General features: G+C 44.1%; 1 protein-coding gene across 10 annotated transcripts in view; it reads left to right on the top strand.

The window, feature by feature from the left end:
- The window catches only part of ARHGAP24 (Rho GTPase activating protein 24), a 334,825-nt gene that overhangs the window by 175,424 nt on the left and 131,899 nt on the right, over positions 1-27,502 (top strand). The window contains exon 1 of one of the 10 annotated variants that reach the window (XM_075929537.2): positions 17,165-17,823. The exons of the other annotated variants lie outside the window; for them this stretch is intronic. Within the exon in view, the coding sequence (XP_075785652.2) occupies positions 17,706-17,823 (118 nt within the window). The 5' untranslated portion in view covers positions 17,165-17,705. Of the gene's footprint in view, positions 1-17,164; positions 17,824-27,502 lie in introns of those variants that run through there. 10 annotated transcript variants of the gene reach the window in all.

Genomic DNA, 27,502 nt, shown 5'->3' with positions numbered 1-27,502 from the left:
TCCTAATATCCAATCTGGACCTCTCCCACCACAACTTGAGACCATTGCTCCTTGTTCTGCCATCTGTCACTATAACCGTACGGTTATGACAGTGTCACCTAACAAAAGCATAGAGTCCAAGTCTTGCCCTCAGATATGTGCACCTAACTATATCAGTCTAGCCCTAGAAAAAATATTGACGTGCTTTAGTGAAACAATTTCTAGATAATTGTCTAGAAAAATGGCACCAACTACTCTGCTGATATTTGCGGAATGTCAGAGCTGTAGTAAGTCTTGTGACACTTGAATTTCTTTTCCGTGTAGCTTTCAAGGAGTTAATACTGAAATGATTGTGTTCTTCTCTTGCATCTAATACGGTTATACATTTATATAATACTTTATGCACAATAAAATCTCTGGCTCTTGGTAGGTTCATCCACTGATTCAATTATAACATTCCTTTAATGGTAGGAAACAAAATAAAAGCAAGCAAAAATGTGTATGCCATGCTACCCACTCCCAAAGTTCAGACCTCTCAACATTTTTCCCCAGAATGATTTAGTAGCAGCATTTAATTACTTTAAATGGCACTAAAATAAACAGCTGTTCCTAATACTTCATTGACAATAAAACCTATTAGCTCAGTGATTCATGGCAAAGTGATTAGATTCACTTCAGTACTAATGGAATAACTGGGAAACCATAAGAAGAGCCACATTCACAGATAGATGGCAGGCAACTAAGATACAGTCTGATTTTCAGAACTGCTGACTAAACACCACTTCCATGGTTTCCAGTTGACTTCATGGGGATTTGTGATTGTCCATATTTTGAAAAAATTATGAACAATAGTAGCAGGGGAGTCGACAGATTTGCTGGGCCCTGGGCAAGTGTTTGTGTGGGGGGAGAGGGGGCCCTGTGTACTCCTGGAAGTGGTGGGTGTTTACCCAAAAAATTCCCATTGGAGACCACCCAGGGTTACACTAACATGGATTTATGGATTGAGGAATTAACACTTCACTATATGCATTACCAGGTTAAACTAAAGAGGACAGAGTTGCCACTGAGGGTACGTCTACACTTACTCCCAAGTTTGAACTAGGGATGCAAATATAGGCGACCGAAATTGCTAATGAAGCGGGGATTTAAATATCCCGCGCTTCATCAGCATAATCTCGCCCACGCGCTATTCCGCTCGCCAGCTGATTCGAACCAGGAAGTGTGCTCTGGGACACGTTAGTTCAAATAACGGTGCGGGAGCTAGGGCTAGAGGAGATTGTGGTCTGAGGCAGAGAATAGGGGCGCCATGGAGCAGAGAGCATGTGGGAACCACATGCCTGCTCTGTGTGAACCCCGATATGCCTGCTCCTCCTTCCAGATGTTGGGTATGATATCATTTGGGAAAGGAAAAAGGGAAGAGCCCCCCTTCTGACAAAGTTTCCCCTCACCTCCTCCTCTGGGCACCATGGGTGTGGATTCATGGGCCCCAGGGGTGGTTTCATCATGGGAGTGAAAGTGTTCCAAAGTGACTGAGGCCCTCATGGGAAGTGGGCCCACTGAGGGCAGCTTAAGCATGTAGGAGGAACCACCCCAGTTCCTTGCTTCTCCCCATAACCCACCATACTCACTAGTTTAACCCTGGGTGGTCTCCAGTGGGAATTTTTGGGGTAACAGTGGGGTCTCAGGTGGAAGGGGTAAGGCTTGGGATAGTCAGACCTCAGCACTGTCCAAACCCTGCACACCACTCCTCCCGGCCCTCAGCGCCTCCCAGAGTGTGTCACCTGGGGCTCCAGAGGTGATTTAAAAGGTCCAGTAGCAGCAGCAGTGACCAGGAACACTGGGCCCTTTGCATCCCACCCTTACCCTACCTTTCCTGTCAGCAGGTCTGAATAGTAGGTACATCAGAGCACCGACTCCTTGTGATCCTCCTGTTACGAGAACCAGACTATGAGTCCTTAAAGGGGCTTTTCCTTTCCTTTCCTTTCCTTTCCTTTCCTTTCCTTTCCTTTCCTTTCCTTAGAAAAAGAGGAATCAATCCCAGTTGTGACCATGCTTACATCAGAGAAGAATCATGAATGAGCGGTTAAACATGGAATCATGGAAACTTAATCTCTTGTTGCACAGTCTCTACAAAAATGACTAAGTTTGAAAAATGGGTGTCAAACAAAACTTAAAGAGGATCTCCTGGATTCTCTGCATGTTTGAAATTTGAACTCCAGGTGTTAACTTTAGTTATCAATTCTTACCTTAGCCTATATCTACTAGTAGGTATTGTTACTTATTGAGGGAAATAATGACAACTTTCACAATGGGTATTTATCATAAGACTCACAAGGAATAAATAAGCTTAACAGCTTTTAGAAAATAATCTTAAGAAGGACATATACTGTATTAACAGTTTGTTCCGATTACTTGATCAGATTCTGGCTGACATTCTGCCTGCTTCCTTTCAAATAGTTGGAAACTTGCAAAAAAAAACCTGACAGACTAAGTTGGGGATTTTCTTAGTGTTGGAAAATATTCAGTAGATGCAGTGACAGCTGCTTAAAGGGACAGAAAGGTGAGAGACGTTTTTGCGTACCCCCTTTCTCAATAGACACACATGTACCATTAGCCCAGTTTATATTACTTTCTTGCTTTAATTGAAGTTCATTGTCAAGAATCCACTTTCCTTAGCAGTACTTATTTATCTTTAGTTCCAAGCGCTAGTGTGGAAAGCTTCTATTGTTTCTTTATCCTTTTGAACTCAAAGCATTAAGAGATATGAGAGTCCATAAAAGAAATCTTATACAATCAATGGAACACTTTCCCAGGTAATAACATTGTGATTGATCCAAGGTAATCTGATTTTGGCCTTTCTATTCCTGTTCTGAGATAACCCTTGCTGAAACCATTAACCAGACACAGCAATGATATCATGCAGGTCTTTTAACTGCTGATGTGGTATTGATTCAGCAGGGAGAGCAGAGACATTGTTAGCACTGAGCTGTTTACATCATTTACAAGCTACATCTAAGAGAAAATTGTTGTCTTCGATAACTAATGAGAGGGTGAATGAAGTAAAGTGATCTGATTCCCATTCGTCAAATTCAGTTTATTATAGAACTGGTGGTATAGGAGACTGTGAGTAGCATTTTCAAAAGTGACTTAAGAGCATAAATCCCACTGAAAGTCATTTAGGCACTTCTGCAAATCCACCTGTATTTCCCTCAAGGTAAAATGGGCACCAATCCAGTAATTAGTTGAACAAGAGGTTTGTGATGATGAAATGAAGTCCCAGTAGAAAGACCTTTGTGTCTTCATTTGCCACTATCATTAAAAACCAGTGCCAGTGTGGCTCTCAGACTGTCAGACCTAAGCGCAGGACAGACAAGATTCAATCATGCACCATTAACAGATTTCTTATGCTGTACATAACTGTGTCCCAATTTCTTGCTCTGTAGAATTAGAAATGGGTGTTTCATGAGCCTGATGCAAAGGCAAAGGAGCCATTTCAGATTGTGGTTGCGGAGACAACTTTATTCATGTTTCCAGGGGCTACTTGGGCACTTGAAAACTAGTTTATTGGCACATAATTTAGCCGTTAGCTGATAGGAGCCTTGTATCTAATTCCTAGATAAAAGAAGGACAAATAAATATTAGCTCCACTCAGCTCTAGTAATATGTTCTGACATCTTGTAGCAAGTTATTTAAGGGACACTGTTAGGGTGACATTTTAATATATATTTGTACTTTGTTACTAACTCCACAGAGTGAGAGGGAGACCCCATCAGAACTCCTGGGTTCTATCTCAGCTCTGGGGGGAGAGTGGGGTCTAGTGGGCTATAGTAGAGGCAGATACATCTAGATTCTATGTAAGAATATCAGAACGGCCGTACTGGGTCAGACCAAAGATTCATCTAGCCCAGTATCTTGTCTGCCAACAGTACCCAATGCCAGGTGCCCCAGAGGAAATGGACACAACAGGCAATCGTTGAGTGATTCATCCCATCATTCATTCTCAGCTTTTGGCAAACAAAGGGTCAAGCGGAACATAGTGTTGGATTCCTGTGCACCCTAGCTGCCAGCCATTGAAAGACCTATTCTCTATGAACTTATCTTGTTCTTTTCTGAAACCTTTTATAGTCTTGGCCTCAATATCCCCTGGCAAAGAGTTCCACAGGTTGACTATGAAGACATACTTTTATTTATGAATTTTAAATCTGCACACAGTACTCAATATGTGGGTATACCATGGATTTATGTAGAGGCAATATGACATCTATACCTTTTCCTAATGAGTCCTAGTATTGTGTTAGCTTTTTTGATTGTCATTGTAGCAGGTATTTTCAGACAACTATACACAATGACTCCTAGATCTCCATATTGATGGATTCAGCAATTTCGACCCCATTTTTTTCTATTTATATTTGGGATTATATTTTGCATTGTGCATTTCTTTTCATTATCAAGATAGAATTTCATCTGCCATTATGTTGCCTAGTCACTCAGTTTCTCAAAATCCCTTTGTAACTCTTTGCAGTCTGCTTTAAGCTTAACTATCTGAATAAATTTTGTATCATCTGCAAATTTTGCCAACTCACAGTTTATTCTTTATTCCTGATCATTTATGAGTATGTTGAATAGCACCAGTCCGAGTCCAGACCCCTGGGGGACTCTGCTATTTACTTCTTTCCATTCTCACCATTTATTCCTACCCTTTGTTTCCCATCTTTTAACTGGAGTTCCTGACAATGTTTTCAGGATTCTCTAAAAATCTTTAGGGCTATGTCTAGACTGCAGGCTTCTTTCGAAAGAGGCTCTTTTGAAAGCATCTTTCGAAAGAGCCTCTTTCGAAAGATCACGTCTAGACTGCAGGAGGATCTTTCGAAAGAGAAATCCGCTTTTTCGAAAGAGAGCACCCAGCGAGTCTGGATGCTCTCTTTCGAAGACGGCCTCTTTACATTGAAGAACGCCTTCTTTCGAAAGAGGAACTTTCGAAGGAAGGCGTTCTTCCTCGTGAAACGAGGTTTACCGCCATCGAAAGAAAAGCCGCGTTCTTTCGAAATAATTTCGAAAGAACGCGGCTTGAGTCTGGATGCGGGGGAAGTTTTTTCGGGAAAAGGCTACTTTTCCCGAAAAAACCCCTGAGTCTGGACACGGCCTAGTTGACTTTCATGACAGGCCTTTTGTTGGCAGACTCTCAGAACTCAGGAGTAAGGGCTCCAGAAAAAGCTGTGCCCACATAGCAAAAAGAGGGAACTGAACCTGAACCACAGTGGGACTTGGACTCAGACTCTTCAGCCAGGCAAGATCCTAGAGTTCAGGCTTGGATCTGAGTTAAACAGGATGACCTATAGTTGGGAGGGGTTTGGGGCTTGAGTCTGAGTCTCAGTTTTTGTTTCCAATGCAGTGTAGACATACCTTAGATTGCTTCTACAGCAGACCTGGTCAGACTGCGGCCTGCAGGCTGGATCCAGACCTCGAAGCCACCGGATCAGGCCTGCAGACGCTGCGGGGAGACCCAGGCAGGCTGCTCACTTGCCTTGCCCCACCCCCATGCTACTCAGTTGCTGGGCAGTTTCACTTTAAAATCTGTGAGCCTGGAAGAGATGGGGGAAGGCTTTAAGAGCTGCTCCATCCCTCAGCACAATCCCATTGGCTGTCTTTTGGCCAGAAACTGGCCAATGGGAGCTGCCTGTATCAGTAACAGGCAGCTATGATGCACCTTGCCCCCTCCACTCTGGGGCTCATAGTTATTCACCGAGCATATGGCTGTAGCCTGTGCAAGGATGGGGCAGGCAGGGAGGCTGCTACAGGCAAGTGCAGGGCTGCTGGCTGGTAAGTCTTCTGGTCAGAGCTTGCCTCTGGCACCTCAGCCCCTCCATCCCCCAACCTTCTGCCATCCACTACTGCCCCCTACTCTACATACCCCATATACCCAAATCTTCTGCCACCTTCCTGCACTCATATCCCCTCCCAGATCTGGCACCCCATTCTCCTGCCCCAGATCACAGTCCCCTCCTTCCCTAGCTCACAACCCAAATCCCTGCACCTCAATCCCCGGCACCCCCTGCCGTACCCCAATTCCCTGCCCTAGGTCACAATCCAACCCCCTGCACTCTAGTCTGGTGCCCCAGATCACAACCACCTCCTTCACCCAAACTCCCTCCCTTACCCCAAGCTCCCTTCTGCACCCAACTTCCATTCCAGACCCCACACCTCCTCCACTAATATCATGGAAGAGTGTGGCCCTCGACCACTTTCCAAATTCTTGGAGTGCCCCCCCCCCATCAACAATTATTGCCCAACCCTGATCTACAGTATGAATTAGGGGTGCTAATTCTCAAACTAAATACAAATAGCTGTGTAGCCATAAGACATAGGTAGCAGCAGAAGTACAGCTGAGCCAAGCTAGTATATACTCCCTAGCTTCAAGTTACTGCAGCTATACTATTTATACTCATTCTAGCTTGATGAGCCATTTGCATGTTTTCTTTCCCTTCTTTCCATCATCTGAAGATCTGAACATAATGTTACCGTTGTATCGTGGTCACATTTATTTCATTGCTGGAGAGTGAGTATAGCTTGATAGATGTATAAATAATATGTGTGTGAATCATATTTCTAGCCACACAATGCTTTGCAGTCATTATAATTGCATTTTATATAGATATAAACATATTTCCCTACACATCAGTCATATTGACGGCAGTAGAAGCATGTATTCTTGTCACACTTTGTTAAAACAGTGGTAGGGAGCAACATGGATTTAATGTGTTAAGTTTAAGCATAAGAAGTGAAAGAAGAAAATGATAAATAGGATGAATGGATTTTCAACTATAAATTAACAATGTGCTATTTCCAGTTTGGAATTCCCGTAGATCAGCTTTCCCATACAAGTTGCAAAGCTCTTCTTCATGTGTGTATCCAATTCTGTTTCATTGGGTGTCCTCTCTCTACCCTTTGGCACAGGGAAGCAGAAAGCACAACCAAAATCTGTTTTGCTTGCGCATGATAGCTATTGTCAATGTGTTTTCCCCACTGTTTTTGCTCATTATGTGCAAAGCACAATGTTTCACACATTCCACTAGTCTTTCCACATTGTGCAACTGCTTCCTTCTCATAATCTTATAGGAATCTTGAAAGAAAATACTTCTTTATTACACTGATCAAAATTATACAGAATCCAGTTTAAAAAACAAAACAGGAAACATTCATTTTGATGGGGGTCATCATCCCTACGGATACTACCTTGAGGAACTGATAATGCACTCCCAGGAGATTGTCTCTCCTTCAGAATCAGCAGTCTCACTTGCTTACCCATTTTCTTCTTAGTCTTTTTCAACAAAAGACTAATAAGAAATGTAGGATGGGGATCACAGTGCCTCGCAGCTGCATTTATATAACAAACTGCAATGGTTCCTTTGAGGCTATTATGGTTTATTATATGAAAAACGGTCCAGTTTTACTGAAACAAAAGATAGGACTATGCAGCACTTTAAAACTAACAAGATGGTTTATTAGGTGATGAGCTTTCGTGGCCCCGGCCCACTTCCTCAGATCAAATTGTGGAAGAAAATTGGCACGACCATATATACCAAAGGGATACAATCAAAAAACGTGAACACACATAAAATAGACAAATCAGATTTTAGAACAGAGGGGGAATGAGGGGGGGAAGTTAATGTCTATGAGATAATGATATTAGAGGTGATAATTGGGGAAGCTGTCTTTGTAGTGGGTAAGATAATGGTAATGGGTAAGTCCAATTTTAGAGACTCTTTGAAACAATGCTTTGCAATGCCTCATGAAAAATCCCTAAATACATTTTATAAACACAATATAAAATGCATTGTACATATATAAAACAAGACATATTATCAGAACTGGCCATTTAGGTTTATTACGATGCCAGGGGGTTGAGGGTTCTGGACTGGGGACTGAGGTGCAGAAAGGGTTACAGGCTCTGGGCTGGGGGATGGGCTTTGGGAGGGGGGCAGAGATGAAGGGTTTGGGTTGCAGGTGCTTAGGGTGCAGGCAGAATGTGGAGCCCTGTGCCCCACGGCCTAGCAACCTCATCTGAATATGGATGGCAGAAAATATGCAATCCCATTGTGAAGGCACTAAATTTCTAGTTAGCTAATCAATTCATTAAGAAAAAAGCAGTTTATGGTCATTAAAACTGTCTTGTCTTTTACTCTAATATTAAATGTGTTTTGGTTTATAACAGACTTCAGTGCAACCTTTGTTTTTGGCTAATATCGTAATATTTGGCAGCATTTAAAATATAACATTAAAATATTGGGAACATAATCTAAAATAAGTTAGTATTACAGGAAACCTTATGAAAAACGTATAATGGATTTACAGAATTCTCCCAGTTTAGTAACAGTTACGTTTCTGATCGAATACTTTATTTGGGATATAATTTCTTCTGCCCCCACTCCTCTGTAGATATCAAGGGGAGAGGAATATTGACTATGCTGTAAAAAGAGGAAGGGAATAGCTCTACCAAAAGTTTTTCTCCCCTCCTCCCCTTTTCTCTGAGCCGTCCTATAATAACTACAGGAGGAGTTTAAATCCAACTGCTTTTTATAGAGACAAGCTAGCTGTGTACTTCTTGTCATGAGAATGAAGTTTCATTCTAACTGAATTCAATAGTTAATAAAGCAAGTGCTTGCATTGAAGTAATAGGTGTAAACAGACTTCCAAGGTACTTTTCTTTTGAATGACAGAGCCCATTTTTAGTAACATCAAATGTATTTAGATCAAGTTGAAAATTTCTGTTCTTTGACGTCTGTATGGAGAACATTTTTTTTTTTCTTAAAAATGTCTGCCTCTTAACTGTTATTTTGGGACTGTCCATTTAAACCAAATGGGCATTCTTTAGCTGCTTTCCCTGAGCAAACTATTTTAAAAACGACGAGGAATCCTGTGGCTTTTGCAGATTCAGACTAACACGGCTAACCCCTCTGATATTTTAAAAACATACAAACTTCTCCATGGATGATGTGTAGTGCGGCAACTGCCCCACTGTGGCCAAGGAGGGGTTAAAACCAGGCCAGAGGGATCCTGCACAAACCCCTCCAATCCAGGGAAGACTTCTAGGGAGCCGATCAAAGGGCAGCTTGCTGGGGCAGCCCTAAGGTAAGTAGCTATTCCAGAAAGTAGAAGGCATTTGGGCCCTGACAAGCCAGGGTGCAGGATGGGTTCCCAGGGAGAAGCACCTTGCTCAGAGCAGTGCTGGGCAGACTCAGAGGTTCTGGAGAGATGCTCTTGCCTGATTCCTGCCAAGCTGTGGTCTCGATACAAGGGCTGAGAAGGAGCTGGGGTCACAGTGAAGTGGCCTAGGGAACGTTGAGGGCAGTTCATTGGAGTGAAGGTGGGTGGGATGAGGATGGCACCATAGGGTCTCAGGCCAGGACCCAGAATAGTGGGAGGGCATGGCACTCCCTTCCTTCTGGCACCATCCCTTGCCACTAGGGATGTAAGCGACTAGTTGACTATTCGATAAGAATACAGATAGTCTGCTAGTGATGCGACTAGTCACTTCCCCCCCTCTTGCTGCCTCTGTCAGAGAGAGGCAACAAGGGGGGTGAGCAGAAGCCCGTGCTGGGGGAGCCAGATTAACAGCCTGTTCCCCCCCACCCAGCACCATCTTCACAGGGAGGGGGCAAGGAAGATAGAGGCACAGCCGGAAACGGCGCGAGCAGTCTCCACTCACACCGCTTCTATTGCAGTTCTGCTTTTGAAATGTACAAGATCTTGCTACACAGCTCAAAGGTAGAGGTACCCTTATAGACCAATCAAATAGTTGATGGAAATTTAACATCCCCACTTCTCACCATGGAGCATGCCCTGTACAGACTGCAGCTTGCCCCTGAGGCATGGATGGGGTTAGACTCTGGGGCGGCGGTTGGCCAGGGTGGCAGGTGTATCAAGTGAGAACTGCTGACACCCCCAGAAGGGAGCGAGAATGAAATGGTGGGCACTCCTGGAAAGCAGTGTCCTGAAGCGGGCGCCACAGTCCAGGGAGTGATGTGTGTCCAAAGCCAAAGGGTGAGGATAATGGAGCAGAGAGCAGCGTGATGATGGAGAGACCCTGGAAGAAGATGATGTGCTCCAACGAACTGAGCTAATTCCCAGTGTGACCAGCAGGAGACCCTGCGGTAGTGAGGAGACCCTTGCTACATGGTGTTAAAGAACAATGTGCCTGGGCTTCAGAGCTGCCAATAAAAGCCTGGTAATAGACCAGTGTGAGGCAATGAAGTAATTCAGATTCTAGTATGTTGATACTTGGCATTTTTGTCAGACCTTACATCTGAAGAATGAGCAGTCCACATACTTACTAGGCCTCAAAAAGCAGGCAAGTATTTTCTTTCCTTTTAGTTTGACAGAAAATGATTAAATTTGTGTATGACACCTCTTGGTGAACATTTCTGAAAGTTACACAGATGATTCACTGCATTGTGTAGTTAGCTTGGGAACTCTGTTTGGATCTTTATCAGCAAGATATGCTTGAACAGTGTCAATAAACAGATATTTCAGTCCTTCTTCTGCCTCAGCCCTGGGAAAACTTTCACTGAGTAGAGCTGATTTATATAAAGAAGTCCTGTGGCACCTTAGACTAAGGGTATGTCTACACTACCCTCCTAGTTCGAACTAGGACGGTAATGTAGGCATACCGCACTTGCAAATGAAGCCCGGGATTTGAATTTCCCGGGCTTCATTTGCATAAACCGGTCGCCGCCATTTTTAAATCCCGGCTCGTTTGAACCCCGTGCCGCGCGGCTACACGCGGCACGGACTAGGTAGTTCGGACTAGGCTTTCTAGTCTGAACTACCGTTACTCCTCGTGGATATTTATGCTCTGGCTGTCTATAAAATGACAGATTGTCTTGAGATTGCCACTATTATTTTTTAAAACTGATCTATATCTTGAGTTTCGCACTGCTGATTCTCTGTGTTAATATCCCATTGTTTAGAGTTTCTACAGATATTTAAGAATTGAATCATTATCTAATATTTTTTTCTATGGCAGACTCTTATCAGGGACTTCATGAGGTAGCCGAGGTAGTCTGTACTGGATAAACTTCGGTCATGTTTTGTTGGTCTTTAAAGTTCTACCAGACTATTTGTTGTTTTTTAAGTTTATCTTGTCAGGGAGTTCATCTTCCCATAGCTTCTTAGTTCAAACTGTGGCTGCCCTGCAAACACATATCTTGTACCAAGGCAGAAATATGGATTAGTCTCCCAAATTCTGCTCCTCCCTCTGGAGGTGACTTCCTCTTTCATATGTAGCCCACTCAGTAAGGCTCTTTGATTGTTCGCTAGTGGTGGCTGGTCCACAGGAAGAAGTCAATGAATCTGTTATAGATAGCCTTGACTAACAGAATGACTTTTTTTGCTCAAGCAGTAGTGGCCCATGTGTTTAGATCCAGAGGTCCTAGGTTCACTCCTTGCTGCCAAGAACCCATCCAGGGGTATAGCTTTATACCCATAACCACTGCAAACTATGTTCTTCTAGGGAAGCACTTTGAGGATGGCTTGACTTTCGAGTTGTGCATAACTGTAGTTCCTGGCTCCCCTCTTTATAAAAGGGAGACCAAAACCTCCATCGGTTGGAAACATAGACACAGACAGACTAGGGATGTTAGATATCATGTAATTGAATAGTCGTGTAACCACATGAATTCTTAGTGGCTACATGACTATTCTCTAGTCCCCGGGAGTGGGGACAGCAGCCAGTGCAATCCAGCCCCACTCATAAGGAGCCCCCTGTTACCTGTGCTGCTCCCTGTATCAGAGGCAGAAGAGTGGCAGGTGAGAGCCAGTCTGTGAGGGGAATCAGTTTAAAAACCTGCTCCCTGCGCAGACCAGCTGCCTGCCACCCTCTGCTGCTGCCTCTTATACAGAGGTAGCAACACAGGGTGACAGCAGCCCTTGTCCATGGGTATCCAAGCTCCCCATGGACAGAGGCTGGTCCATGGCAGCAGGTCCTGTCTGTGGGGAGTTTGAACCCTTCACAGACAGGGGCTGCATATGTGGACTAGCCTCTGTCCACACTGGGCCCAGGCTCACCTGGAGGCAGCAGCATGGGGCAGGGACAAGTGGCACCACAGAGTTGGTGCTGGGAGGATCCTGCTTTATGGCGACTCCACATAGCTCCTGCCTGCCTCTCCCCCGCTGCCTCTGTAGGATGCAGCAAGGGGGGTGAGCAGGTGGGTCTCTGGAGCCAGCATGTGTGGAGAGCTGGCTTGACAGCCAGCTCCCCGCACATTTCTCCTTCAGCCTGCCCCATCAGTCTCCACACGATTTCCTCTATCAGAGGCAGCAGCACAGGGGTCGAGAGGGCAGATGGATCCAGTGCTTATAGGGAGCCTTCTTAAAGCCAGTTCCTCAAGAGTCCCAGCTCCTGCTCCCCCTGCCTTGCTGCCTTTGATACAGAGGCAGCGTGTGTGTGTGTGTGTGTGTGTGTGTGTGTGTGTGTGTGTGTGTGTGTGTGTGTGTGTGTGTATGTGTGTGTATAACAAGATTAACTGATAAGTCTGTGTAGTCAACTACATGTTAACATCCCTAAAACAGGCACAGTTTGCATCAAGGCAAAGAGTCCTCAGGGAAAGTGAACAAAAAAATAAGCGATGTGCTCATTAAATCCCATCACACTCCAGGAAGGGAATACCTCTTATCCTAGGAGAGATCCAAGGAGATCCTTGTGTCCCTCTGTACCAGAATAAGGAGGGTTGGTGTAAGAACCCTTTTTATTGTATCTGCTGGATACACACTCATCCCTTTGTGGCCACTTTCCAGAAGACATGACATCAACCTTGTGCTTGCTCTCTACATGTTGGATAAACCTCACCCTGCCAGGGGACCACACAGCAGTATGTCTGTTAATCAGTCCTTTGATAACAAAAGTCTTGTTGGTACAGTCTCATAGATATCCACTCTCCTCCCTTCCCAGCTCACTGAGCCATCACCAAAGTGGATCACCATGCGTTGCTGTAAATGACCTGCTTGGCAGACAAGATTAGCTCTTTGAAAGTAGAGTTTGGCTGTCCGTCTTCATCCACTCATCTTTCAACACCCTTACCACTGAAATAGGGAAAAGAGGTATTTACGGCGATTGAAAAATAACGAAATATGCATTTATGGAATCAAGGTTTCACTGAGCTAGTACCTTTTCAGTTATAACAACATTTTCTAGTACTTTTCTTTTATCATGTAAACAAAATGACTAATGTGTGGATTTTCTCAGTAAGATCTGGCAGTGTTAATATAATTTTAAAGGAGCCTAGTGGACCAGCAAATCCTTATGTGAAATGAAGTACTGCATTTCCTTTGATCACATGGGAGATCTGGAACAGCCTTTGGGGGAAGTATTTATGTGTCAGTATTTTCAGTTCTAGGGACAGTATTCAGATCTGGATGCAGACCTTTATTAATCTATATATTTTTGGCTCTTTCCACTTCCTGCATAAAGGTTATCACAACTGTTGCATTTTAAAGGTAAATGAAACCCAAACTAACAAAAAAATCTTTAGTCCAAGAATAATTAAACCAAAATATTATTGAAAGCAAGAATACTCCCAAGTAAAATCATTTAACCTAATCTTTCAGAACAAATTGTGAAGTTTATAAAGGACCATTTATGTGTGCTCTGAGTTACACTGATATAAATCTAGAAGTCACTGAAGATTTTAGGTGATTTGTCCTAGGACAGGTAGAAATGGTGAAGTATGTAACGTAATTATTGATTTGGACCCCTTCATAGTGTCTCTCTATCTAGAACCCTCCCGATATCCGAGCTCTGCTAACAGAAAATAAATGCTTTCACATGGCTTTAAAAAGGTTGGAAGGCATAACTATAATTATGGTATATGATTGTACCATGATTGTACCACTGGAATAAGTTGCCTAGGGAGGTTGTGGAATCTCCATCTCTGGAGATATTTAAGAGCAGGTTGGATAGACATCTATCAGGGATGGTCTAGGTGGTGCTGGGTCCTTCCTTGAGAGCAGGGGACTGGACTCGTTGACCTCTCAAGGTCCCTTCCAGTTCTAGTGTTCTAAGATTCTACTATCAGAAACAGGATCAATCAAACCACTTCTATAATGAAAACAGTTTTTACACCTTATACACAAGCAATACACTAGAACCTACATAGTTACCCATGTGTGATGGGGTGTGTGCCCCAAACCAGAAATGATAAAGGATTAATAAAGGCCTGATAGAGCAATTAGATTACATGTGTAACCCCCAAGGAGATTACTTAGATTCCTGGGGCTCTGTCTGCTCGCAGTTCAGGGACAGGCACACTGAGTTGGCCTTGGCTCCCCCTCCCTACCAGGGACAGTGTCAGCCCCGCAACCCATAGGGAGTGAGATGCCCCTCCCAGGGAGTTCAGGTGGGGAAGGAGAAGTCTGGAGCCAGCCAGGGCAAGGGGAGGGGTGGCTGTGTGGGAGCTAGTAAGCCCCAGGCCTGCATGCAGGGTTTCCCCCTGAGAACTAGCCTCTAGGGTCCTGAAGGCAGGATCCCTCAGCTGGGTTTTATGTCTCCACTGTTGATTCCCAGTTTGTGGAGTTTGCTGGGAAACTTCCCCAGCCAGGCTGAGTTAGCTCTCCGGCTACCTGGGAGAGACCAGTCACCATATGGTCAGCTCTGCTCTGTCTGCTGGTTCAGGGCTGCTGCCTGCTGTGTGTGTATCTGAATGCTGGGGTAGGAGATTATAGTTTGAATTTTGGTGCAGTTGTGTGGCCTGCACCTTGAGCCTTGCACCTCTTTGTGGTGAGGAGAAATTCTGGAACTGTAGCAGCCTGATTCCTGCCTGAAGAGGATCCCTGCCAGAAGAGACCAGCCCCTCTGCAGTGACTGAGTCATCTCTGAACCTGAGGCTCATTCATGGAGTGTGTGGGTACACCGCACCATCTTTTAGTTAGTAAGTCAGGGAATTTGTTTGATGATTTTCTAACCTGCTGCATATTAAACCTGTGGAGGGATTTACCACTTTCTCCCACTTGGGAGTCCTTTGAGCTGTACTGGACCCAGTCAGCCCCACTGCTAAACCACTGCAGAGAAGAAATTTGTGGTCATAAGTCATCCAGGGCCCCAACAAAGTACGCGTACCAACGGGACACTGATCTTACAGTTGCTGGGCACCGGTGACCCTAAAAATAGTGTTTTACCCTGTTCTGTTATATTTGTCTCTTGTTTAATATAATTGTGTTTAATATAGTGTATGTGTTTGTGCAATTTTCTGGGAGTCTCCAACTATCTGGCAAGTATGTGGGGATTACCCTGGGCTAGAATTTTCCTCTCAAGCTGCCCTGGTGACCCTGCCAGGAAGGAGTGAGGGGGGTGGAGGCACCGCCAAATAAATCCATTGGGAAAAAATAAAGTTGAGTGGGTGGCGGGATCCAGAAGAACCCAGACCTGTCCACCAAAACCTGTAAGCAGATTGGCATTAAAGAAGGTGACCAGGTGGAGAAGGAGAGAGAGAGGTCCAAGATTAATTGAGAATGAATCCCATCCGGGTAAGGATTGGGCCAGCACTCTAAAAAGCCAGGAGGCTAAAAGCAGAAGAGGGCTGCAGGGGAAGAAGTCTGAAGTCACCCCTTGGACGAGGAAGGTAGTCAGGAGTAAGGGGGAAATACTTGGGGAGTATGAGCACTCCAGAGCATGTCTTGGAGCAAGAAATCTGCCAAGAGGCTAGGAGGGATGAAGAAGCCGCGGGATACATAGAGAAACCTCAAGTGATAAACCCAGAAGCAGGAAAGAGAGAAGTGGGAGGCTTAGTAGGAAGGAATCCAGGGAAACAGTAACAGGGATAGGCGGTGAGTTATATGGGCTCATGGTGCCTGTGCTGCAGCAATACTCAGAGCCGGGGGCCCTGCTCCACCAATATGGAGCAGGGTCTCTCCCCCGGCCCTGCCTGGAGCGGGTCCCGGCCCCCACCAATTGGGAGGCTGTGACGAGTGGGGCCAGCTGACCTGGGCCCTGCGAGGAGGCTCCTTTGCCTTCTGGGGACGGGTGTCGAGCTGCTCTGGGTGTGAGCCACTCGCATGCAGGTCTGCCCCAGCCACATACCTGTGGGGGAGCGTGGTGGTGCTGGAGCAGACTGACCACTCGCTGCTGCCGTGACCCCAGCGATTTCCCAGCCGCTCCAGGTTATTAGCCACCTCTCATCTCCTGAAGATTATTTCTCCCCGAGAGAGGTTAGTCCCCCGTCCCCCACTGCTGCCTCCTTTGGCCCCCATCTGATCCCCGCGCGGCTCCTCAGGGATTATCTTCCCTCCCTGTGGGATTATTCCCGAGCTGCCCCTGCTCAGCGTTCTTCCGTCCCCAAGGAATTATCTCCCCTCCCTATTGCAATCCACACTGAGATATGGGGGGGGGGGGTGTTGGTGCAAGAGGGTGACTTGTAATAGCTACAGGGCTGTCACCCCACTAGGTTTTGTATTCACTACAGGCTGAGGGAAATCTGGGCGTGGGGGGAAGTCAGGGGATACATGGCAGAAGGTAGGGCTGCAATGTGTGTGCCAGGAGGAACTATTTAGTGTCACCAAAACCTTAATAATCTTGGTGCTGCTGGTGAGAGAGAAGCCAGCTGTCTGGCATTATGCTCCATATATGCTCACACGTACCTTCTTTTTGGGGAGTCTCCTTTTTCGTCCTTTATTTTTGGTTAGTGTCTCTAGAGAAAAGACCTAGTCTTCAGTTCATAAAAATACCTATCAACCAGTAACATGAACAAGAAGCTACATCAACAGTGACATTGCTCTTGTGCAGGGTCACATCTGAACAGAATACTTGCTGAAGGCAATTGATGACTGGGGAAGGGGATAAACATCTTGCACTGACCCCAGTGTATGTGTATGGACGGATGCTGCAGTAACACGATTTAAACAAGTTTGTTTAACAATGTAGGAATAAGGGCAATCCTGTATGTGTGGCTTCCACTTGAGTCTGAGCACATATCTGTATGCCCAGTTGCTGCTGTATATGGTGATCTTTGCATGGGAATTCCAGTTTCCTCTCGTGCAGGTTAGGACCCAGGATTACATCTATTAAACTTCCCTTGACTTTCCTCTGGGGGGGATGGAATTGGAGAGGGGCTGATTGGCTATAAATAGATGTCTAGAGAGGGCTTTGAACAAATCTTGGTGTGTAAGTTATGAACACAGTGTCAAACTGCTTGGTTGTCAGTAGTGTAATAATGTTTCTTTTTATTTCCACTGTAGTGCTTGGCTTTTAGCCCTGTCACCAAGCTCTGTTTAGAAATGCCATAGAGGAACTTGATATTTTTTGGTACCTGGCTTAGGAATGCTGTGTGTGCCTCAGTTTCCCCTATGCATTTCTTAAGTATCTAGGTGGGGGGATAAGGGTGTCTGATTGTTGTAGAGCCCTAGAGGGCCAGTGTGATGCTGTCTGTACAGAGAATGGCCGACACTCTGGCTCCTGGCAACTGATGGCCTGGGCCCCTCTCCTGCAAGGTGCCAACTGAAGGTGTTGGAAAACAAAGAGATCAGGTGTCCTCCTTGTCCAGAAAAGAGACAAAGGCCTGAGGAGGGGCTGGACTCAGTGTCAGTTTGGAGCTGGCTGGGGAAACAAGGAGAGGCCCAGAACTTGGGTCTGTGCTCCCCAACCCCAAATATGGACCTGACTGAGGGGTCCTGTTTCCTGTACCTACAACACGCTCTGTTTTAGACTGTGTTCCTTCTGTTTTACCGGCTGTTACTGATCAATGGGAGCTGCAGGAGAGGTGTCTGCAGGCAAGGACAGCATGTGGAGTCCTCCTGGTCTGCCTTTCTCAGGGGCTGCAGGGACATGCCAGACAGGTCCAGGAGCAGCAATTACCATAGGTAAAGCGTTTTAGAACTCACTACTCAAAGAAATAAATGTAAGTGTAAGAGAGAAATGAAAATTCTGAAATGCACAGACCAGTCAAAAACCAAAACTAACCCACTTTGCAAGCAGTAAAAGAAGTAACAACCACCCCCCACATGTGTGTTGGGTCGGAAGAGGAGAATGAAGGACAGTGTGCATGTGTGAGAATGACAGAGAGACACACAAGACAGGACTATGCAGCACTTTAAAGACTAACAAGATGGTTTATTAGGTGATGAGCTTTCGTAGGCCAGACCCACTTCCTCGGGTCTGGCCCACAAAAGCTCATCACCTAATAAACAATCTTTTTAGTCTTTAAAGTGCTGCATAGTCCTGTCTTTTGTTTCAGCTAGACCAGACTAACACGGCTACATCTCTATCACTAGAGAGACACAGTGTGTGAGAGTGACTGAGATTTGCTTTGCCAAGCTCTCTCCCCATCCTGCTCTCTCTGTGTGGAGATGGGGTACAGAAGTGGTGGAAGGGGGACACCCTGACATCAGCCCCTGCTTCTCCTCTCTCCTACACCCTTCACAACAACAGGAGGCTCCCAGGGGGACAGCTTCAAGGCAAAAGGCAGGAGCAGCACAACAGTGGGTATAGGGGCAACTGAAGTGTGCTTGGTTGTTTCCATATTCAAAAGAGTATTAATAATGTTGATATTCTTAGTTAAATCATTTTTTCTTATGATAGTGATATTGTGCAATAAAGGGAAACTGTTAAATGCTTATGGTTTCCAGTCCATTTTTACATTATTTAATAAAATATATATCAGTTTACAGGAGGGGGGAGGCGGGCAAGGGAAGGGGGGCGACTAGACCCATTCTGGGCACCACCAAAAATTATACAAACCTGCTGCCCATGGTAACAGGGATGGGGTTGGAGTACCTGGATTGCGGGTTTTAGAATCCCTGGGATAGAACCCAGAGTAGCAGGGGATCTGGATTGTCCAGCCAGCCACTGGTATAGTGAATCAGAGCCCAAGATAGGGCAGAACACCACCCAGAGAAGCCATATGGACAGTGGTACTGTTGGACTTTATAATTCTACAAGAGTTTGACTAATGGTAACATGACTAGAGAAACAATCAACAAGCAGAAAGGAAGCACCCAAGCCAGTGAGACCTACTTTCCCAGACCTAGAGGCTCAGTAGCAGTGAGTGTCAGCCCTGTTATACCATGTTTAGGCTGATGTTACTAGCAGCGTTGCACACCAGAAGGGCTGCCTTCAGAAGGGTATATTTCTGTACCAGCAGGGCATTGTTTCCAGGATGGTCATTTTGACAAATACAGATTAAACCACTTAAATCCAGGACTCTCTGGTCTGGCAACATCCATGGTCTGGCAGGATCACGGATGTTGCTGTACCAGAGAAAGCCCTGGTGCCCGGGAATGTGATCCAGTCAAGGAGTCCAGTGGAGAGGAGCCCCACCATCAGATCAGTGAGCCCCTTCACCGGAGAGCCCCGATCAGGCAGGGCAGCAGTGGGACCAGTGAGCCCCATCCTTTCAGAGCTCTGTCCTGGCGTAACAGCTTCCAGGCCACCGTGGAGTTCCATCCCAGGGAAGACCTGATGGGGTGCAGCAGCAGCAGTGGGGCCATCAGCAGCTGGTGAGTCATATCCCCAGGAAGCCCCGGCCAGGTGCGGCTGTAGTGGGGCAGCTGTGGAGCCTAGTCCCCGGGAAGAACCAGGTGGGACAGAAGCAGGGCAGCTGCAGAGCCTCATCCCCAAGAACCCTCATCTGGGCGGGGCAGAAGTGGGGCCGTGGTGGCTGGGAAGTTCCGTCCCCAGAGAGCCCCAGCTGGCTGGCAGCAGCTTGCCAAGCCCAAGACCTGTAGCAGCAGGGCTGGAGCTCAGCGAAAGTGGGGCTGGAGCGGAGCCAGCCAAAGGGAGGGGCGGTATCCTGGGAGGCCAGTGGCAGGGGGCCTCCCCTGATCCAGCAAATTCCCTCATTTGGGACCGGTTAGGTCCCCAGGGTGCCAGACCAGGGAAGTCCAATCTGTAGTCTTAAACAATACAGATTTGTTGAAAGAATGGTAGAAACAAAGCAAGGTCTGAGGTTATGATAATGGAAGGCCAGCTTAAGAGAGCATCCTCTGAGGTCATTCATCTAATTACGAGTGGGGGCAAGAGTGATATCCTTCAAAGTCTGAATAGAAAGCAGAATTTTTTATTTCCCAGATGTGGAATAATAAGGATAGAGCTGCAATTTTTCGTGGACACATTTAGATGACATGCATAAATGCTTGTGTTTTAACATTTAATTTTCTCTGGAGGCTGTGGGGGCTATCTATATTACCTTTTAGTCCAGAAACTGTGGTTGATAATCTTTAGCTATATAGTTTCAGTGCAGGGGAGATAATGTGTGCCTTAGCAGCAGTTAGCTATTGTAAAGTGAGAAAAATAAATGTATTTCACTTCAAACCCTATCATTAAAATGTTTCACTGCCCCTTTCTAAGCATTTGATCTCCAGAGGATAAAACAAATGACAAATGTAAGTGGTACAAAATTGTATTCACTGAAACTGTATTTAACTTTCTTTACATTCAGGTCCCTCACCAAAGGCTCTTGTATAAATTACATGGCCATGGGATAAGAGGGAAGGTCCTTTCTTGGATTGAGAACTGGTTAAAAGACAGGAAACAAAGGGTAGGAATAAATGGTAAATTTTCAGAATGGAGAGGGGAAACTAGTGGTGTCCCCCAAGGGTCAGTCCTGGGACCAATCTTTTTCAACTTATTCATAAATGATCTGGAGAAAGGGGTAAGCAGTGAGGTGGTAAAGTTTGCCGATGATACCAAACTGTTTAGGATAGTCAAGACAGAAGCAGACTGTGAGGGACTCTAAGAAGATCTCACCAAACTGAGTGATTGGGCAACAAAATGGCAAATGAAATTTAATGTGGATAAGTGTAAAGTAATGCACATCGGGAAAAATAACGCCAACTATACGTACAGTATGATGGGGGCTAATTTGGCTACGACAAATCAGGAAAGAGATCTTGGAGTTATCGTAAACAGTTCTCTGGAAACTTCCACACAGTGTGCAGCGGCGGTCAAAAAGGCAAATAGGATGCTAGGAATTATTAAGAAAGAGATAGAAAATAAGACTCAGAATATCTTACTGCCCCTGTATAAAACTATGGTATGCCCACATCTTGAACACTGTGTACAGATGTGGTCTCCTCACCTCAAAAAAGATATTTTGGCCTTGCAAAGGGTTCAGAAAAGGGCAACTAAAATGATTAGGGGTTTGGAACAGGTCCCATATGAGGAGAGGTTAAAGCGACTGGGACTTTTCAGTTTAGAAAAGAGGAGACTGAGGGGGGATATGATAGAGGTCTATAAAATCATGAGTGGTGTGGAGAGGGCCGATAAAGAAAAGTTATTTATTAGTTCCCTAAATAGAAGAACTAGAGGACACCAAATGAAATTAATGGGGAGCAGGTTTCAAACTAATAAAAGAAAGTTCTTCACACAGCGTGTAGTCAATCTGTGGAACTCCTTGCCAGAGGAGGCTGTGAAGGCTAGGACTGTAATAGAGTTTAAAGAGAAACTAGATAATTTCATGGAGGTTAAGTCCATAAAAGGCTATTTTCCAGGGGATAAAATGGTGTCCTTGGCCTCCCTCTGTCAGGGGCTGGAGAGGGATGGCAGGAGCCAAATCGCTTGATCATTGTCTTCGGTCCACCCTCTCTGGGGCACCTGGTGCTGGCCACTGTTGGCAGACAGGATACTGGGCTAGATGGACCTTTGGTCTGACCCAGTACGGCCGGTCTTATGTTCTTATGTCTGTTGGGCTTATTTTGAGACTATTTTTGTACTGTAAGGAATACAGTGATCTTTATGACCCTTGAGCACTTTCCAGGAATTAAGGCCTTGGTTATTTTTCCTACACCTCCAAATGTTTGGGAATGCAATGTAAGTCCATCTGCAACTAAGCCACTCAGCACCTTCTCTTTTATTTGCTAAATAGTACCCCATCCTATCCTGACTTTCTCTTTCCATTTGAGAGCTATTATTTGCACACAGGAGGACTGCTGCACAATTTCAGTAATAGTTAAAAAGAACACTCTGAAAGTTTTCTGTGTCCGAGCTTGGTTGGTAACAGGAGTCCATATGGGAAACATTTACATTGTCTGAGGTGACTGTTCCCTGAAGTACTTTAAATGGTATTTTCATGCACTCCAGCTAATTCCATTGCTCTAGACTGTTGCTTCTGATGAGAATCAAACAGAACAGTCTGGGAGTTGGGTAATGTGATCTGAAGTAAAATCTTTAAAACTACCTCCTTTCATATGTTCCACATATAACAAAAACCAAGAACTTGTGTAACTTGCAAGTATGCAAATGTAGTCCCCAATACCTGATGTCTGAGCACCTCCCATGGACTTGAGTGGTTAAGGCACTCAAAACTTTACAGCAGTAGATCCATAGTTATCATCTACAAAAATGAGAAATATTTTGACTACAGCAATGGACTTGAAAAAATATCTGAAGAGATATCTGGAGATGCACGGATAATGTAAATACTTTCAACTATCAATAGTAAAGTTATCTGTATGAGACCTACTCAGATGGAAGGTTCAACAGGGAGAAAAATAACAATGCCCTTTGTATAGCTTGTGCTATACGTAATAGTCATATTCTTAGCAAAACACTTACTTCAGTCTTAGTAATGAATATGTCACTGTAATCAATGGGGAAGCATTGGACGGTGCAGATAACAGCACTTCTATAGCTTGAGTGTCTTGTTAGATGTATTTTAAATAGAAAGCCCAAAGCTATGTTATTACTATGCCATATTGGTATGATCATGCCATTCCTCCATTTCGCTAGTCCTTTCATTTACATATTTCTGTAATTTGTCCTTCTTTGCTCTCCAGTTCCTTCCCCTCACCATCATTTCCTTCCCTGCATAGCTGACCTTTTTTCATTTAATATATTCTGTTCCCAAATTCCCATTTGCTGAATTTGAAATCTAAAGGCTCCTCTATTATGAAGTATACAGTGTGTCAAGGTGCAACCCTTTATTTGTATTCTGTTTTAGGGATGCTAATTAATAGCTACTCTTGCACACAGGATGGCTGTGTCTACATTGGCACCCCTTTCCGGAAAAGGGATGCTAATGAGACCAGTCGGAATTGCAAATGCCGCGGGGGATTTAAATATCCCCCGCGGCATTTGCATGAACATGGCTGCTGCTTTTTTCCGGCTCGGGGTTTTGCCGGAGAAAAGCGCCAGTCTAGACGGGACCTTGCGGAAAATAAGCCCTTTTCCGGAAGATCCCTTATTGGATCATTATGAATGCTTATTAGAGTCAGCATTCGACACCAATGAGTAGCATGTGCATGTATCACCCATAAACGGTTAATTTTCTGATTTACCAACTGGTCAAACTCCACCTTTCTTGCAGTTGTGTTTGCATGGAGTAATAGAAAACTCATGTATTTATGTAGGAAAGCATGTTATGAATTTTTTCTTCTTAGTAAACTTTTGCCAGACCCACAGAATGCCTTTAGAATCCCAGCTCTGTCAACTTGACTGACAGTAGTTTGATTTGCAGCTTTGTCAAGTCTCATTGTTGTGTGTTGTTGGGGGATATTAACCAAATTATCCCTGCAGCTATCCGGTGAGTTGCTGTGGGGAATTAATATTGATGCTTATTAGGAAGCCCTGACACTTTTTAATTAAGTTCTAAAATGTCATTGTGTACCAAGAGCTTTTTGTTCCCCAGTGCTATGTAGACTATTCTGTTATTCTGTTCAAACAAGTGAAAATTCTTTTCTGGTGCATGGAATTTCAAAATGAGGCATTCTCTAGTTCAAAGATACATCTCCAGAGGAAGATTAAAAGGAGTGAATTTGATATCAATGGGATTTGTACCATATACCAATACAACCAGTTACATTAATTAGAAATGTCTGTGCCACCCTTTTCCCTTGCTGAGAGTGATAGTGTGCATAGGATAATGCTATGAAAGAATTAACTTCAGTTTGTATGGGGAATGCCAGAGAGAACAGCTTTTTCCTTTGCTACTGTCTCCTCCCTCTGTTACTTTCTCCTAGGAAACATCATTGCTGCAAATGTAGAGTTTGTGCTGAGAGTGAGTGTTGACTCAGTTCCCCTACTCCTGACAGAATTTTGGCCAAAGAGGTGAATCCTTAGAGACATACAATGCTCAGCACTGAATATGTTTAGAAAGATTGTTTTCCCTTGTGGGATATTTCTCTTTCTGGTCACAGTGTAGTTTCAGGTTACTAAAGTTTCCAACATCTTCAGTGACAACTGAAATATCACTAACACACACCTAAGGTATGCTACAAAGCAACATTATTTTGACATAATTAGGGTCACAACACAAAGGTTGGTGCTGTTTGTGACATTTTGCCTATAAATATTGAATGACGAAAATCATGACAACAATGCTCCACTGAGTATGCGAGCTGCATTGTGACTCAGAGTATTTTCAAGTGATTTGTGTCAAGAGTCAGTTCAAGAGAATCCCTGCAAGAATCTTGCAGGTCACAGAGAGCAAAGGAATACTGTGGGAATCACCATAGTCACTTTACGCACCTTTACATGTATACATAGTGACAGTATCGGCATCTTTTGGTTGTTGCAGTATAATTTCTTGAAGCCAGACATGTAAGAAGAATACAAAGAGCCCACTAAAGAGAAGATTTCCTGTTTTTGAAAATATCACCTGGAATGGCATCAGGACCAGGGAGTTTATTTTTTATTACTTGAACAGTCTTCATCATCTCCACTCCGGTGGGTGGATTGGCAGGCTTATGGACATTATCCAGCAACTCATCAGTACAATAGGTGAATGATGCTTTCTAAAATGTTCACACCACCATTGAAGGAGGGCACTGTGATCTGTGATGAAATATTCACCGTTAGCAGTGTGAAGGCAGGTTGGGTACGACCATACATAGGAACCTTTAGCGTTATGTTTAACAGCAGGGGGGCTGTAGATCCTCTGCTTTGTGATCAAACAACATATTTTGAATTTGGCAGAATTTGCACAAGTGTATACTACAGACTTCCCTGCATCTGACCTTTTTGACTCAGAGCAGGTTCGCTAAGAGCATAGCATGTGCCCGTTGCTTGACATCAAGGAGTTTCAGTACTTTTAAGATTGTTATCAAACCAATCTGGAAGATGGGATTTTGTATACCCAATACACTCTACAATGTCAATTACCATCTTTTAGTATATAACCCCGCCCCACCTCGGGGGGTATACATATCGGCGGGGTATACAAGTTTATTTTTACTAGCCTGCGGTGTGGTCTCTGTTCCCCCCCGCTTGGAAGAGGGTGGGTTGCGCCTGGCTGTGGCTGCGCAGAGCCTGGGCACAAGTGCGGCTCCCCTCCTGCAGGCTGGCCAGCTCGCCTGCGCTGCGCTCTGTTCCCCCTGCTGGGCAGCAGGTATGTGCAATTACCTTAAAGTAGCGTATATAACCCACGGGGTTATCAAAAACGTTTTTTTACTCATTCAGGAAAAACCGCAGGTTATGCACAGGTGCAAGTTATACACGAGTGCGGGTTATATACGCTAATTTACGGTGTTGATTGCATCATGCAAGGATACCCCTTCTGCTGATAAATCTATCATTGATCAAAGATGTGAAAAGAGAGAAGGTGTTGTTGGGTGTGGTGGTCTTGCAGTGTACAAAACAATAAGCAGAGATCGTAATGAGGTGCTAAGTGACCAGGTTTGCTTTCTTTGCTATTGAAATGAACCTTCTTGAATCTGTCCCTTGGTGAACCCTTCATCATTAAGCACAACTTTTTGTGGCTCAAATAACAGTGACCATACATACACTAAACAGTTAAAATGCTGTCCAGTATTTATTTCCTAATTGATTATGGGCTATATTGAGCAGTTTGTACTACATATTACAGCTGAGTCTTGAATCCAGTGCTATAAATAATTCAGTGCCTCCTGCATGCAGTCATCTCCTCAAACTGGATTTTTTTTTCTCCCCCAAAATCTGTAGTTTGCTGTATGCTCCATGTAAAATGCAATCTCCCTTAGTTGATGCAAAATTAATTAGAACAAGACTTTTATGGGCACCATATTTTAAACTCTTCATAACCACAAGATATGCCATTTGTTTCTGTGCCCAAATTTACAGCTGTTACAAATCTGGCTGTCTCCACTGTTTGCTGCTGTGTCACTCTTATGATTACTGGAGAGACAGAACTGCTGGATCTTGAAATTAAAGTTATAGACAAACTTACACCCACCAAGAAAATTAATCCTATAACTTTTGAAGCCACATCCTTAAATAGTTTGCATTTTATCCCACTTCTTGCATGATATGTTTGTTGCCCATCATAAAGGCCAATACCATATCTATTGGAGAAAATACTGCCAGTGACGATCTTATTATTTCTCCTAAAGGGGACATTGTTAACTAAAATACAACCACAATGTAGCTTCTGTAAAAGCTACTTTTTCTAGTAGAAATATTTCCGTTTAAAAAATCGTATGGAAATGACTGTTTTAAAACTAATAAATTCTTCTCTACAGTGCATGGAATCCAAACTACACTCAGAATTTCCAAATTCATCTGTCAAAAAGAGAATGATTTTCATTGTCTAAGCTTCAAAAATTGCAAAAAATCAATAGGTGTACGAATGGATAGTTAAATATACTTTTAACAAAGTAAACTGGATAGTTAAATATACTTTTAGTAATCTAAGTTGTTTATAATAAAAAGAATTTGGTCTTGAATGGTTTATTTTATAACTCCATTTTACTCTGATTTATTTCACACTCAGCTCGCAGCATCTAGTTAATATACATAAAGCTAAATGGTCCAGTACGGTGGGTAAATAGTTTGGCCAGAAACCAGAGCACTCCATTGTTTTATGGCCCTTCCCAGGCCAAGCTTGAGATTGCTGTCTTTTCTTGTCACATCAACTGGAAAAAATATTTCTAGGGAAACATCTTAAATACTTTAGAAATTAGCAGTTGCTTCTGAGATTTGCTGATTCTCTCTGTTAACCAAAGCAGCGTTCACAATAACAGAAGAATCCTCAGTATTCCAATGCTTTTCTCTGAAACTTCAATCTATATTTTCTGAAGTTCTCTTGGAAATCTTTCCTCTACTGGATGTGATGAAGAAATTATTTGAATTAATTTTAGAAATTCTTTGGAAAAGTTGCTTAGCAAAATATGTATTGCATTGAAAGGAAAATGTATCTAGTTTATGAACATATTATTTCTTCCCTTGTCCTGCAAAAAGCATAGAACAGGTGTCCTTTTAATCAGCATATAATAATAGGTATGTGATGGATAAATGTCAACTGGATGGGAAGTATCATGGAATCATAGAATAACAGAACCATAGAGCTGGAAGAGACCTCAGGAAGTCATCAAGTCTAGCCCCCTGCTCTAGGCAGGACCAACCCAACTAAATCTACCCAGCCAGGGCTTTGTCAAGCCGAGACTTAAACACCTTTAGGGATGGAGACTCCACTACTTCCCTAGGTAACCCATTCCAGTGCTTCACCACCCTCCTAGTGAAATAGTTTTTCCTAATATCCAACCTGGACCTCTCCCACCACAACTTGAGACCATTGCTCCTTGTTCTGCCATCTGTCACTACTGAGAATAGCCTCTCTCCATCCTCTTTGGA

Source organism: Pelodiscus sinensis, chromosome 4, assembly GCF_052426305.1.
Source record: "Pelodiscus sinensis isolate ZL-2025 chromosome 4, ASM5242630v1, whole genome shotgun sequence".
Taxonomy (NCBI): domain Eukaryota; kingdom Metazoa; phylum Chordata; order Testudines; family Trionychidae; genus Pelodiscus; species Pelodiscus sinensis.
The sequence above is the reverse complement of the archived record's forward strand: the minus strand, read 5'-3'. Positions and strand labels throughout refer to the sequence as shown.